This window comes from Triticum dicoccoides, chromosome 7B, assembly GCF_002162155.2.
Source record: "Triticum dicoccoides isolate Atlit2015 ecotype Zavitan chromosome 7B, WEW_v2.0, whole genome shotgun sequence".
Lineage (NCBI taxonomy): Eukaryota > Viridiplantae > Streptophyta > Magnoliopsida > Poales > Poaceae > Triticum > Triticum dicoccoides.
The window spans coordinates 265,536,433-265,548,847 of NC_041393.1; the positions used below are offsets into that span (position 1 = coordinate 265,536,433).

A 12,415-nucleotide genomic window follows, 5' to 3' on the forward strand; every position below is an offset into this window, starting at 1 on the left:
GACGGCGATCTGTCACTCTGTGGGCAAGCCGGAGTGGATGCCGACGACGGAGGTCAGCCTCCCCGTGTGGTGCCAAGACAAGGGAGGCCGAGGGCAAGCTAAGAGAGATGCTAACGCGATCATTATCCTAGTTATGTGGCAACTGTGGAAGCGCTGCAACTCTATCATCTTCGACGGAGCCACGCCATCCAAGAATCAAGTTATCCTCACCGTCGCAAGAGAGGGCCGTGTATAAAAGCTAGCGGGACTACTAAAGGGAGACACAAAAAGATTCTTCGCTGATGTGGAAGGGTGGGCTACAATGAGTAGTTAGCACTAGATAGCGAGGGTGGATGGTGTTGTTGGTGTTCATGTATATATGTAACCTGTAACACTAACATGAAGGGGCTCTTTACCCCACTCTCTTCTTTATAATATAGTACTCACATTTGTGTATATTCGAGAAAAAAAAGCTCATCACATGCAATTGTGAGGTCAATTGAGTTGCACACTTCTTAGCGAAGGAAGCTCTTACTTCGAAGAGTTCTTTCATCTCGCAAGTGATTTTGCTATCCTTTTTGATGAATAAAATCATTACACCATAAAAAAAAGAGGGTTAAAAGAATATCCCTCTCAATGTCTAATAAAAACAAATTCTTGTTATATCACATCGGTAGGTGCATTTAAATCTGTAAATAGAGTTTGTAGAGTCTCTGCTGTTTACCTTGGCTGAATCATTTATGTATCTACATATGGACCATTCTTGTTTAGTGTTTGATACGTACAGTTCACTCCTGTTTTAAAGAACCAAAGCTGCGTACACTCAAAAATGACCGCGTGGCCTGATGGATAAGGCGCATCTAAATCTGTAACAAGAGTTTGTACAATCTCCTGCTGTTTACGTTGGCTGAATCATCTACGTATCTACATACGGACCATTCTTGTTTAGTGTTTGATACGTACGATTTACTTTCTATTTTACAAAGCCAAAGCTGAGCACACTTAACAATGACCGCGTGGCCTAATGGATAAGGCGCTCGCCTCCGGAGCGGGAGATTCTGGGTTCGAGTCCCAGCGTGGTCGACTTTTTGTACGGTCTGTCCTCTAATATTTTTGTACGGTTTTTCTACACCAAAAACATTACTCTTAATTTAGTTGATCGGTAAAGCTAAAAAAACAAACTGGGCATATATAACCCCAAGCGCCGCCTAGGGTTAACGTCCTTGCTGCCGCCGGCGCCGGTCCGGCGCCGGCATCCACCTCTGTCGACGCGTCTGCTCCACGTATTCTTCTCCCCATGTTGATCGTCTGAGGTGCGTTTCACGTGTTGTGGAAGTCTGACGTCTAGTCGCGGCGGCTAGGGCGTTCCTGGAGAGGCCGATCTTCCTCGTGTCTCCTGTCTGGATGGAGTCCAACTCCGATCCTCGTTGTCTTTGTGTGTGGGTGAGAGACCCCTGCTGTATACGTAAGGATGAAGGTCATGTTGACGTGATTGGATCGGTGATTCGAATGGGAACGGCAGTTTGCAATATCGGCCAGAGAATTCATGACAATAAAAGGCTGAAGACGGGATCTTCAGAAGTAACAAATGATATATCGGCGTCCTCCTCCGGGGAGGGTCGCCGGGAACAATGAAACTCATAAGTTGGAACTGTCGGGGTCTCCTCGGTGCCCCGACAGTTCGCTCGCTTCTGGCCATCCAGAGGCAACATAATCCAGATGCGTTTTTTCTGTCCGAGACGCACCTGGACGAGGATAAGGCAGAGGTTCTGATGAGGAAGATGGGGATGGATTATAAAATTGTGGCACCAAGTCTTGATGGCAGAAAGGGTGGATTGTTACTAGTCTGGAAGAAGGAGGTTAGGATCTACTCCCGGACTACTACCTTTAGTTGCACTGATGTGGCGGTGGAGGAACTGGATGGGAAAGAGTGGAGGTTATCATGTGTGTACGGCGAGCCAAACTGGGATAATAAGGAGAGAACGTATCAACTCCTTCGTGATTTGCATGCTCAGTCTAGACTTCCATGGGTTGCGATTGGTGATTTTAATGAGATCTTATTCTCGTCTGAAAAGGAAGGAGGAGCACCACGACAACAAGTTCGGCTTCAGGCATTCCAGGATGCACTCTCAGATTGCTCACTAGAAGATATTGGCTACCATGGTGACAAATTCACGTTCTTTAGAGGAGGATTGAGGGAACGGCTGGACCGGGCTGTTTCGAACGCTGAATGGATGAAACTACACCAATTGTGTGGGCTGTCTAACCTTGATATGGGCAAGTCTGATCACCGGCCAATTTGTCTGGATACAGATTACTTGGCAGGGGTAGCTGCACCGCGAACTCGAGATGGCCGGAAGTTTGAGGCGCGATGGTTGGCAGAAGAGGCTGTAGAGGAGGTTGTAAAAACAGCTTGGCAGAAAGCAGTAGTTCGGGGTCTATGCCCAATAGCTAGCGAGAAACTTGCGGCAGTACACAGAGATCTTCATATGTGGGATCGAAAGGTTTTGAAGGGGCCGCGTAATCGTCTGAAGTCGGCTCAGAAAGAGTTAGAAGAACTAATGCGCGCGCCATAGACGTCTGAAATCAGGGCGAAACAACAGGAGCTCACAGTTATTATTGAGAACCTTCTCGCGCAGGAGGAGATTTACTGGGCCCAGCGAGGACGTGTGAATTGGTTGCGCCGGGGTGACTGTAATGCGAAGTATTTTAATCATTTTGCTTTAGCTCGTAGGCGTCGCAACTTAATTAAGAAGTTGAAAGATAATAATAATGGATGGGTGGAGGGCAATGATAACCTCAGACCCCTCATTTTTTATTACTTCCAGAGTCTTTACACTTCAGATGCAGGTTTTATTGATGATGATCTTATGGCTACTGTCAAACCAGTGGTTACAGCACAGATGAACAGGCTATTGATTGCACCCTATACATCGGAAGAAGTAAAGAAAGCTCTCTTTCAGATAGGTGATATGAAGGCCCCTGGCCCGGATGGTCTTCATGCTATTTTTTCAAGCGCTTTTGGCATATTTTGGGAGATGAGCTGACTAAAGAAGTGCTTGATGCGATCAGTCATAAAAAGATACCAGATGGATGGAATTCCACAAATGTTGTGCTAATCCCTAAGGTGGATAGCCCTGAGGTAATAACTCAATTCAGACCTATTAGCTTGTGTAATGTCGTTTATAAGATAATTTCTAAAATGTTGGCCAACAGGCTTAAGAAAATCCTACCAGAGGTAATATCTCCTACCCAGAGTGCCTTTGTGCCAGGCAGGCTAATTACAGATAATGTGCTGGTAGCGTATGAGTGTTTCCATACAATTAAGAAAAAGTCACATGGCTCTAATGATGTTTGTGCTGTAAAATTGGATATGATGAAAGCCTATGACAGAGTAGAGTGGGGCTTTCTAAGGCGGATGATGGAAAAGCTGGGATTTCATGCACAATGGGTTGAATTAATTATGGAGTGTGTTTCCTCTGTGAGCTATAGAATCAGATTCAATGATACAGAAACGGAAGAATTTACTCTAACTACAGGATTGAGACAGGGAGATCCTTTATCCCCCTACCTGTTTTTGATTTGTTCTGAAGGGTTCTCAAGTATGCTGGCTCATGAGGAAGACATTGGTGGGATTGAAGGTATAAAAGTATCCAGAAACGCACCCTCTATTTCTCATCTTTTGTTTGCCGATGACTCCTTGATTTTGATGAGAGCAACTGACCAGAATGCTCACACTTTGAAGAGGATTCTTGATACTTATTGTACTAGTTCAGGACAGAGAGTGAGTACCCCAAAATCAAGTATTTTCTTCAGCCCGAATACTAGAGTTAATACCAGGGAGAGTGTTTGTGGTATACTGGATATTTTAACTGAAGCTTTGTCAGATAAGTACCTTGGTCTGCCAACTATGGTTGGTGTGGACCGGAGCGATTGTTTCCAGCATCTAGTTGATAGAATTTGTCAGAGATTGAAGGGATGGAAAGAAAAGTTTCTATCAATTCAAGGTAAAGAAATTCTTTTGAAATCTGTAGCAAAGGCAATTCCGTCTTACGCTATGTCAGTTTTTAAGTTGCCTAAAGGTATATGTAAATCAATCACCGATGAAATATCGGGTGTCTGGTGGGGAGATGGACAGGAAAAGAGGGAAATGCATTGGTTTGCGTGGTGGAAAATGTGTGTCACAAAGAAGAAAGGTGGATTGGGCTTTAGAGACCTTCACAGCTTTAATCTTGCTATGTTAGCAAAGCAGTGTTGGCGACTTCTTCAAAATCCGGACTCTTTGTGTGCACGAGTTTTGAGTGCAAAATACTACCCTAACGGGGACATCCTAAAAGCGGGACCGAAGAAAGGGTCTTCATTTACATGGCAAAGCATTTTAGCCGGGGTTCAGACTTTCAAAAGGGGCTGCATATGGCGAATTGGATCTGGCTCACACATCAATATTTGGGAAGATCCATGGATTCCATCTAGTGAGTCGAGAAAAGTTATTACCCCTAGAGGAGGAATTATGTTAACAAAGGTGGCAGCGATTATTGATCCCCATACTGGACAGTGGGATGAGGCATTGTTGCGTAGTGTGTTTTCACCGGTTGATGTAGATAGAATATTACAGATTCTCCTACATGTTGAGGCAGTTGAAGATTTTTTAGCCTGGCACTTTACGAGGTCCGGAACCTTCTCTGTCCGCTCGGCATATCAGCTGGAGTTTGATCATCAGTTTGGACGTCATTACTCAAACTCGAATAACCCATGTACCGCTAACCTTAATATGGTTTGGAAAGATCTGTGGCAACTGCGGCTCCCGGGGAAAATAAAACATTTTGGTTGGAAAGTCCTAAAGGGGGTCTTGCCGTGCCTCGGTGTTCTGGCAGGTAGGCATATACCCTTGGTTCCGCAATGTCCGCTTTGCAAGATCGGATTAGAGGACATACAACATTGCCTTTTTACATGCGCACGGGCATCTGATGTTTGGTCTGAGTTAGGATTGCAGAATGATATTATAAAAGCCGTGCGGCAAGATCGATCTGGTTCTATAACTTTGGAAATTCTGGTCCGCATGCGTACCATGATTCATGAGTTGCCAATGGCTGAACTCATCTTGGTTGCGATGTGGTTTATCTGGTGGCAGAGGCGCCAAGTAACTAATGGGGAGTCAGTCCAGACACCGGAACAAACATCAATATCTATCCGAGTTTTAGCCACCAACTTCGTACGAGTCTACACACCAAATCAGCCGGTACGTACGATCAGTCATCAGTGAAAGAAGCCACTGGAGGGAGCGGTAAAAGTTAACGTCGATGCGTCATTCCATGCGGACAATTTTTCAGGAGCCTGCGGCGCTATTGCTCGTGATGATCGAGGCAATTTCTTGGCTGCAACTACTTGTGCAATACCGCATGTGTCTAGTGCAAGCTCTGCGGAATTGTTAGCTATCAGGTGTGGTCTGATCCTTGCAGTGAATCTTGGATGCACTAAGCTTATTTTGGAGTCTGACTGTACGACTGCTTTGGAGGCTATATCTGACCCAAACGCATACATGGGAACTGATGTTCCAATAGTAGTAGAATGCTCTCTTATGGCCATGGAATTTAAAAGCATCAATTTTACTCATTGTAGCAGAGAAGCGAATATGGTAGCGGATGGCTTAGCAAAGCATAGCTTTAGTCTTAGCAAGTCTGAAACTTGGGACATTGTCCCGGGCTTTATTCTGCATTCTTATGTAAATGATCTTGCTCTTATTTGATGAATAAAGTTTTAATGCTAAAAAAAAAGATCGGTAAAGCTAAAATTCTGCCGACTGTTGGTTTGTAACAGATCCGAATGACGCGACCGCCGTTGGATGCGCATCTAGCGCCCGCTGCTACGCACGTCGCTGGCGGCAGTTTCCTTTTTTCTTCGGCCGTTTTCTTTTTTTTCGGCAACTAATGAGTGTGCGCATTTAATTATTTTCCTTTTTCTATTCAATTTCTCAGTTTCCTTTTTTCTCAGCCGTTTCCTTTTTTCCGACCACTAATTTCTCAGTCCACGCATATGTTTCCTTTTTTTTCTATTCAATTTCTCAAAAAAAGTGGGGAAGCCAGGATTCGAACCTTCCACCTATAGCTAAATTCACAACTCAATAACCACCTGGGCTATCTTGATTTTTTGATTAAATTTCGTTTGATTTCTCTTTTGTACTTTTGATCTCCGGCCAAAAAAGCTAAAAAGATCTCACGTGTGTGAATGGTGCAGAATATTCGAACCTGAATTTCTAGCCAACTAGGTAGCTTATGTGTACATTTTGTATGAATACTATCCTTCTGAATGCAAGAAAAACTAAAACATATTACTAGCATGAGTAGCTAATTTCCAAACCATGTCGTTGGGGGGAGGGGTGAGCACTGGAAATTGTTGAAAGGAAAACCCTGGTGGTTTACACACAAGGGAGCGGACAACCTGTGTACAAACGCCTTGGTAACTTTTGACCCAGAAATAGAGGAGGGTTGTTGAAAAAACTGCACTGATAACTTATGTGTAACAACATGATTATTTGCGCACACGAAGCTGATAACTTACGTACAAAAACCGTGATAACTTTCGATTCGAAGGGGAAAAAGTTGTTGAAAACATATCCCGGTAATTTTGTATAAATAACATGCTAATATACACATTGCCGACCTGATAACTTGTGTAGAAACACCGCGAGAACCTTTACCCTAGAGAAAAGTTTGTTGAAAAATACCGTGCACGGTAATACACACATAACGGGGCTGGTAACTATCCACACACAAACATTGCGGTAACTTTTTGACCCAAGAAAAATGTTGTTGAAAAATATACCTCGATAACTTCCATGCAAATAACATCATAATATACGCACATCAGAGCTGATAACTTACTCAGTCAAAGTGTGATAATTTTTCGACCTGGAAGGAAGGTGTTGACTTACATATAAGATGATAACTTATGTACAATTAACCTGATAACTTACATATAAGCACATTGATAACTTTTCACCATGGGCAAAAAGTTCTAGAAATATGCCCTGATAACTTAGTGCAAATAGCATGGTAATTTACGCACCAGACACCCGATAACTTACATACAACAAAATGATAACTTTTTACCCATGTGAAAACGTTACTGAAGTTACCACTCCCCCATGCTAAAGTTATCTTGCTTTTCATGGTATAGTCATTAACCTTCTCATATTATAGTTATCAGGCTTATCATAGTATAGTTATCATGTTGCTTAAGTCATAGTTATCACGCTAGTCATGTCAAAGTTACCAAGCAAAAGAATTTATTATCCCTGATATGACAGAAAAAAAGAAAGGTTCAAATAACCTTATTTATATACAATAGACAACAACTAAAGGTGGCTTAGTTGGTTATTGGGCTCAAAGTCTAATGAATAAGCCTGGGTTCAAGTCCCCTTTCTAGCACTTTTATTTTTCTTTTCATATTGTGTAGCCAAAAACCAGAAAAACCACTAGCGATCAGTCCTTTAGAGCATCTCCAACAGCCGCGCTAAACTAGCGTCGCGCCGCAAAATAGGCCTTTTTAGCGCGCGCGCAACGCGGCGGCTCGCTCCAGCGGGCGCGCAAAAACGGCGCGCGCGCGATAACGGGTTGGGCGCGTGGTCAAAAACACTTATCCATGCGGTGTATTTGGAGCGCCAGCTACAGCGCGCGGCACACTCGAGCGCTCGCGCCCGCACTCTCTCCCTCTCCTCGTCCTACGCCCCGCGCGCGCCGGCGCCGGCGCCCTGCCCCCCGCCATGGACGCGCACATCGGTGCCCCGCTCACCCCGCTGTACATTCGCGACCCCCCCGCCGCCGCCGCCGCAGCCGCCGGAAACCCTAGCTTGGCGAGCGCTGGCGTCGCCACCGCCGGAGCTCCGCCGAGCGTCGGCCTCGCGCGCAGCCTCTTCTTGCCGCTGCGGATGACTACGGCGCCGGCGCCGGGTGGCGTCGCGCCGGCGCCATCCCGTGCCGCCGCCGCACCGTCGAAGAAGGTACCCAATGCGGCGCGGGCGAAGAAGGGCAAAACATCCGCGAAGAAGAACAAGGCGGCGGACGGCTCCGGCATGGCGAGGGGGAAAAAGCTTGCAGGGCGTTCGACGGCCGCGGCGGCTACCGAAGCGCCGGTGAGCTCACTCGTTGAGCCGGCCGCCGACGCGCACCACGTGTTCGACGAAATGCCCCCAAGGTGAAAAAATTTCCAAGTATTTTCTTCTTATTATTTGTTCAATGCATCATCATTTTACATATAGATAGCTTATTTGCATTGTTCAAAAAAATTGTAGTCTCAACGATGATGCATACATGTCCACTATGGGTGTTGGGTCCAACAATTCGCATTGGTCTCAAACCAATGACATCCATTTCGAAGACCATGAGTTTGAGGTGGACGAGGAGGGTGAGGGAATTGTCGAGGCGCCGAGAGGAAGAGCGGGCAATTACTCCACCACCGATGACAAATTACTATGCTACACTTATTTGCATGTGTCGAAGGATCCATCCATTGGAGGTGATCAAAGTAGAGACGCGTATTGGGGACGAATGACAGAACACTTTAATGCTCACAACAAGAGTGGAATTTACCGCTCCGAGAGATCACTTCGGTCCCGATGGTCGACAATCAACTCGGATTGTCAAAAGTGGGCGGCCGCGCAAAAGTCGGTGGACAAGATTAACCCAAGTGGCACAAATGAGGATGATCGAGTAAGTGGCATCTCATATATGTTCATCATACTTGTTTTTGGTGACCGAAGTGCTAACTTGTTTTGTTTTTCTTGTAGTATAACATTGCACAAAACTTGTTCAAAGAAGAGACATGGACAACCAAGAAGGGGAAGATCAAGAAAGGCAGGATCTTTACCTTGCCTCATTGCTATGAAGTGTTAAAGGATGATGAGAAATGGAAGAAGCGTGATGGTTTGGAGGATTTGCATTTGAGCAACAAACGGAAGCGAGCAATTGAGATGAATGATGATGAGGAGAAGGATGATGCATCAAGTGATGACGGCAAGAGAAGCCCCACACCCAACTCGGTTTCATACTCGAAGCCAAAACGACCGGATGGGTGCAAGAAAGACAAAACCGAAAAGAAAAAGAAGAAAGGAGATGATGAGCTTAAAAATGCTATGGAAGCTATTGTGAAGGCAAGGGTCGAAGCGAATGAGGTGAGGAAAATGGCAAGGAACTAAGATGCCGTGGCCGAGGAGAGGAGGTTGGCGGCCGAGGAGAGAAGGGTGGCGGCCGAGGAGAGAAAGATGACTTTGGAGGAGAGGAAAGTGAGCAACGAGGAGCGAGCTAAGTTGTTGGAATTGGAGAAGCACTTGTTCTTCATGGACACATCTAACCTCAATGCGGCGCAAAAGGAGTATGTCAATCTTGCCCAACAAGAAGTCTTGATCCGAAAAAGAGCCTTGGTTCGTGCAATGGGTGGCGATGGCCTCGGCGCCATGGGAGGCATGGGTGGCTTCGGCGCCATGGAAGGCGGTGGCCTCGGCGCCATGGGAGGCATGGGTGGCCTCGGCGCCATGGGAGGCGGTGGCCTCGACGCCATGGGAGGCATTGGTGGCTTTGGAGGCATGGGAGGCATGGGTGCACCTCCGGCCGCCATGGGAGGCATGGGTGGCTTTGGAGCACCCTCCGATGCTATGGCCGCCATGGGAGGCATGGGTGCACCTCCGGTCGCCATGGGAGGCATGGGTGGCTTTGGAGCACCCTCCGACGCTATGGCCGTCATGGGAGGCATGAGTTTTGCTTCTCTTATGGGAGGCATGGGTGCACCTCCGGCCGCCATGGGTGCACCTCCGGCCGCCGTGGCTTCTCACACACATTCCCATGAAGATGCCGTTGAAGATCTTGCCAACACCGTCGGAGCTTCACATGATACGGTGCGTGATGCGATGCGTGATGAGGATAGGGAGGAAGGTTCATCTTCGGAGGCGGAAGAGTCGTCTTCGGAAGATGAGGACGAAGACGAAGAAGAGGAAGATGAAGATGAAGCTTGATGTGTCTTTCATGTCTTGAACTTTTAGTTTGCATTTGAACTTGGTTGGATGAACTTGTGGGCATGATTTTGGTGAACTTGTGGACATGAAATTTTATTCATCAACTTGTTTGTGTCAAATTTTACATGTTCATTTTTGTCCAAAATATCCATATACGCAAAATGCTCGGCGAGTCGCGCGCGCTGTATTTTTGCGCTCTGCTGGAACGGCGCGCGCGCGCTGCATTATGGCGCGGCTGCTGGAGCCAGCGCAGGCGGGCGCGCAAAACCAGCCGCAGCGCGCGCGCTAAAAGATTTTTTGCGCGCGGCGCTATAGCGCGGCTGTTGGAGATGCTCTTAGTTGATAAAAGACTCGAGACGCTAAACACATCATTGGATCAAAATTCGTAGTCTACATACTCTTAATTTAGTTGATAGAAGACTCGAGACGCTAAACGCATTATTGGATCAAAATTCGTAGTCTATAAGGAAAAGAAAACGACGTTGGACGTACACCTGATCAAGTTTTTTCTGTCTGTGTATTCGTAGGGATACGCCGGCTCAGTCTCTTAAACGTGCATGTGTTCCCGTGTTCATATGGATGATTATATGCACGTTATATACGAGCGCTTGTATCTGTACTGTATTAATATTAAAAAAAATCCATTGCCGCAAATGTTGATGTATCTTTTATAGACATGATCAAACCTTAATATGTTTAATTTAGTATGTAGGAGTACAAATTAGAACTCAAATACTTTTAAACGCAATAAATAAGTTGCGTCGAGGTATTCTTCGACTCATATGTCGAGAGGTTGCATTTTGCGTGGGAAATGGTTAGCTTCTGGAGACGATGAGCGAACGGAGCGGGTGCTTCATCACGGTGGTGAAATCGAGCGTCTCCGCCATGTCCACCTTCACCCCCTCAGCTGCCGGCCGCCACTCCAGCTCCCTCACCATTCTCGCCACGAAGTACTCGGCGTGGTGCATGCCCAGCGTGTACCCCGGGCACATCCTGCGGCCTGCGCCGAAAGGCATCATCTTGATCTCCCTGCTCCCCGTGATGTCCACTCCGTGCCCCTCGCCGCCCTCCAGGAACCTCTCCGGCCGGAACTCCCGCGCCGCCGTCCACACAGTCTCGTCGCGGCCAATCTCGGCTACCAGGAAGTTGACCTCCGCTCCCTTGGGCACCGCGTAGGCCGCGATCTCCGCGTCGCCGCTCTGCACGCCGTGCGGGAGGACGAAGTGGCCTGGCGGGTGCAGCCGAAGGCCCTCGAGCACGACGGCCTTCAGGTACGGCATTGCCTGCAGGTTGTTGAGCTCTGGATTGGCTTTCGCCTCCTCGTAGACCTTGGCCTGGACGTCGGGGTGTTGCACGAGCTCGGCCATGATCCACTCCAGCAAGGTCACCGTGGTATCTGTCCCACCGTTCATGAACTCGGAGCAGAGGGCGACCATCTCGGCGTCAGTGAGCTGGCGGCCGCCCTCGTCGGCCACCCGGACGGCGAGGAGGGAGTCGGCGTAGCACGGCGGGTCACCGTCGCCACGCTTCGCGTGGATGAGCGGGACGAATACCTCGTCCTGCCTCCTGCGCACAGCGAGGCACGCCGCCCAGCGTCTGCCGAAGAGCCTCTTAGTGACCGCCGGGAAGAAGGCGAAGACCGGGAATGTGGTGACCGAGAGTAGCGCCTGGTGCTGCAGCTCCTCCACCTCGTCGAGCGCTTCCCGTCCGAGACGTGCGCCGAAGCACATGTACAGGAGCAGCTCGAACATGGCGCGGCGAAGGAGCGGCCTGAGCGTCACGGCGGATTGCTGCTCGCTGAGGAGGCTGGAGACGAGGCCGTCGCACGCCCACCTCCTCGCCGGCGCGAAGAGACCAACACGGGCCGGGCTGAGCGCCTCCCCGGCGAGGTTCCGGCGGAGGAGGCGCCAGTAGGGGCCGTAGGAGGAGGAGCTGATGTCACGTCCCCCGGACGTGAACATGCGGGTGGGGTCGACCGGCGGCGGCCTGTCGGCGAAGGTGGCGCCGCCCTGGACGAGCGCGCGGTGGGCCAGCTTGCGGTCGGCGACGAAGACGAGCGTGCGGAAGAGGCGCACGGAGATGACGGGGCCGTGACGCGCGTGGAGGTCGACGAGCAGCGGGCCCAGGTCGAATATGGACCGCCGGAGCGCGACGAACTTGGCGAGGAAGAGGAGCGCGGGCGGGCCGGGCGGGAGCCCCGCCTTCCCGCGTCCATGGCTGCTGCGACCAATCAGCACGAACAGCGAGACCGCGAGCGTGAGGGAGCCGAGGAGGAGCAACAGGGGCGTGGTGGAGGTGGAGTAGGAGCCGGCCTGATCCATTGCGGGTGCAGCAAGATCCGGACTTGCTGGGCATGCACCAACGAGTTGCAACGTTAGCGCCATTTTATACTACTCCACCTCCAGCGAGTTAGAGCGTGAGGGAGTCTTT

General features: G+C 48.8%; 1 protein-coding gene and 1 non-coding gene across 2 annotated transcripts; one reads left to right on the forward strand and one right to left on the reverse strand.

Annotated features, from left to right (window-relative positions):
- The first annotated feature begins 989 nt into the window (after window positions 1-989).
- Window positions 990-1,062, forward strand: TRNAR-CCG. The gene has a single exon. It is a non-coding gene; the product is annotated as a tRNA-Arg (tRNA).
- Window positions 1,063-10,629: 9,567 nt separating this feature from the next.
- Window positions 10,630-12,401, reverse strand: LOC119338105 (cytochrome P450 89A2-like). Its single transcript, XM_037610402.1, has one exon. It carries the CDS (start codon window positions 12,367-12,369, stop codon window positions 10,801-10,803), a length of 1,569 nt encoding a protein of 522 aa, XP_037466299.1. The 5' UTR covers window positions 12,370-12,401; the 3' UTR covers window positions 10,630-10,800.
- Between the last annotated feature and the right edge of the window lie 14 nt (window positions 12,402-12,415).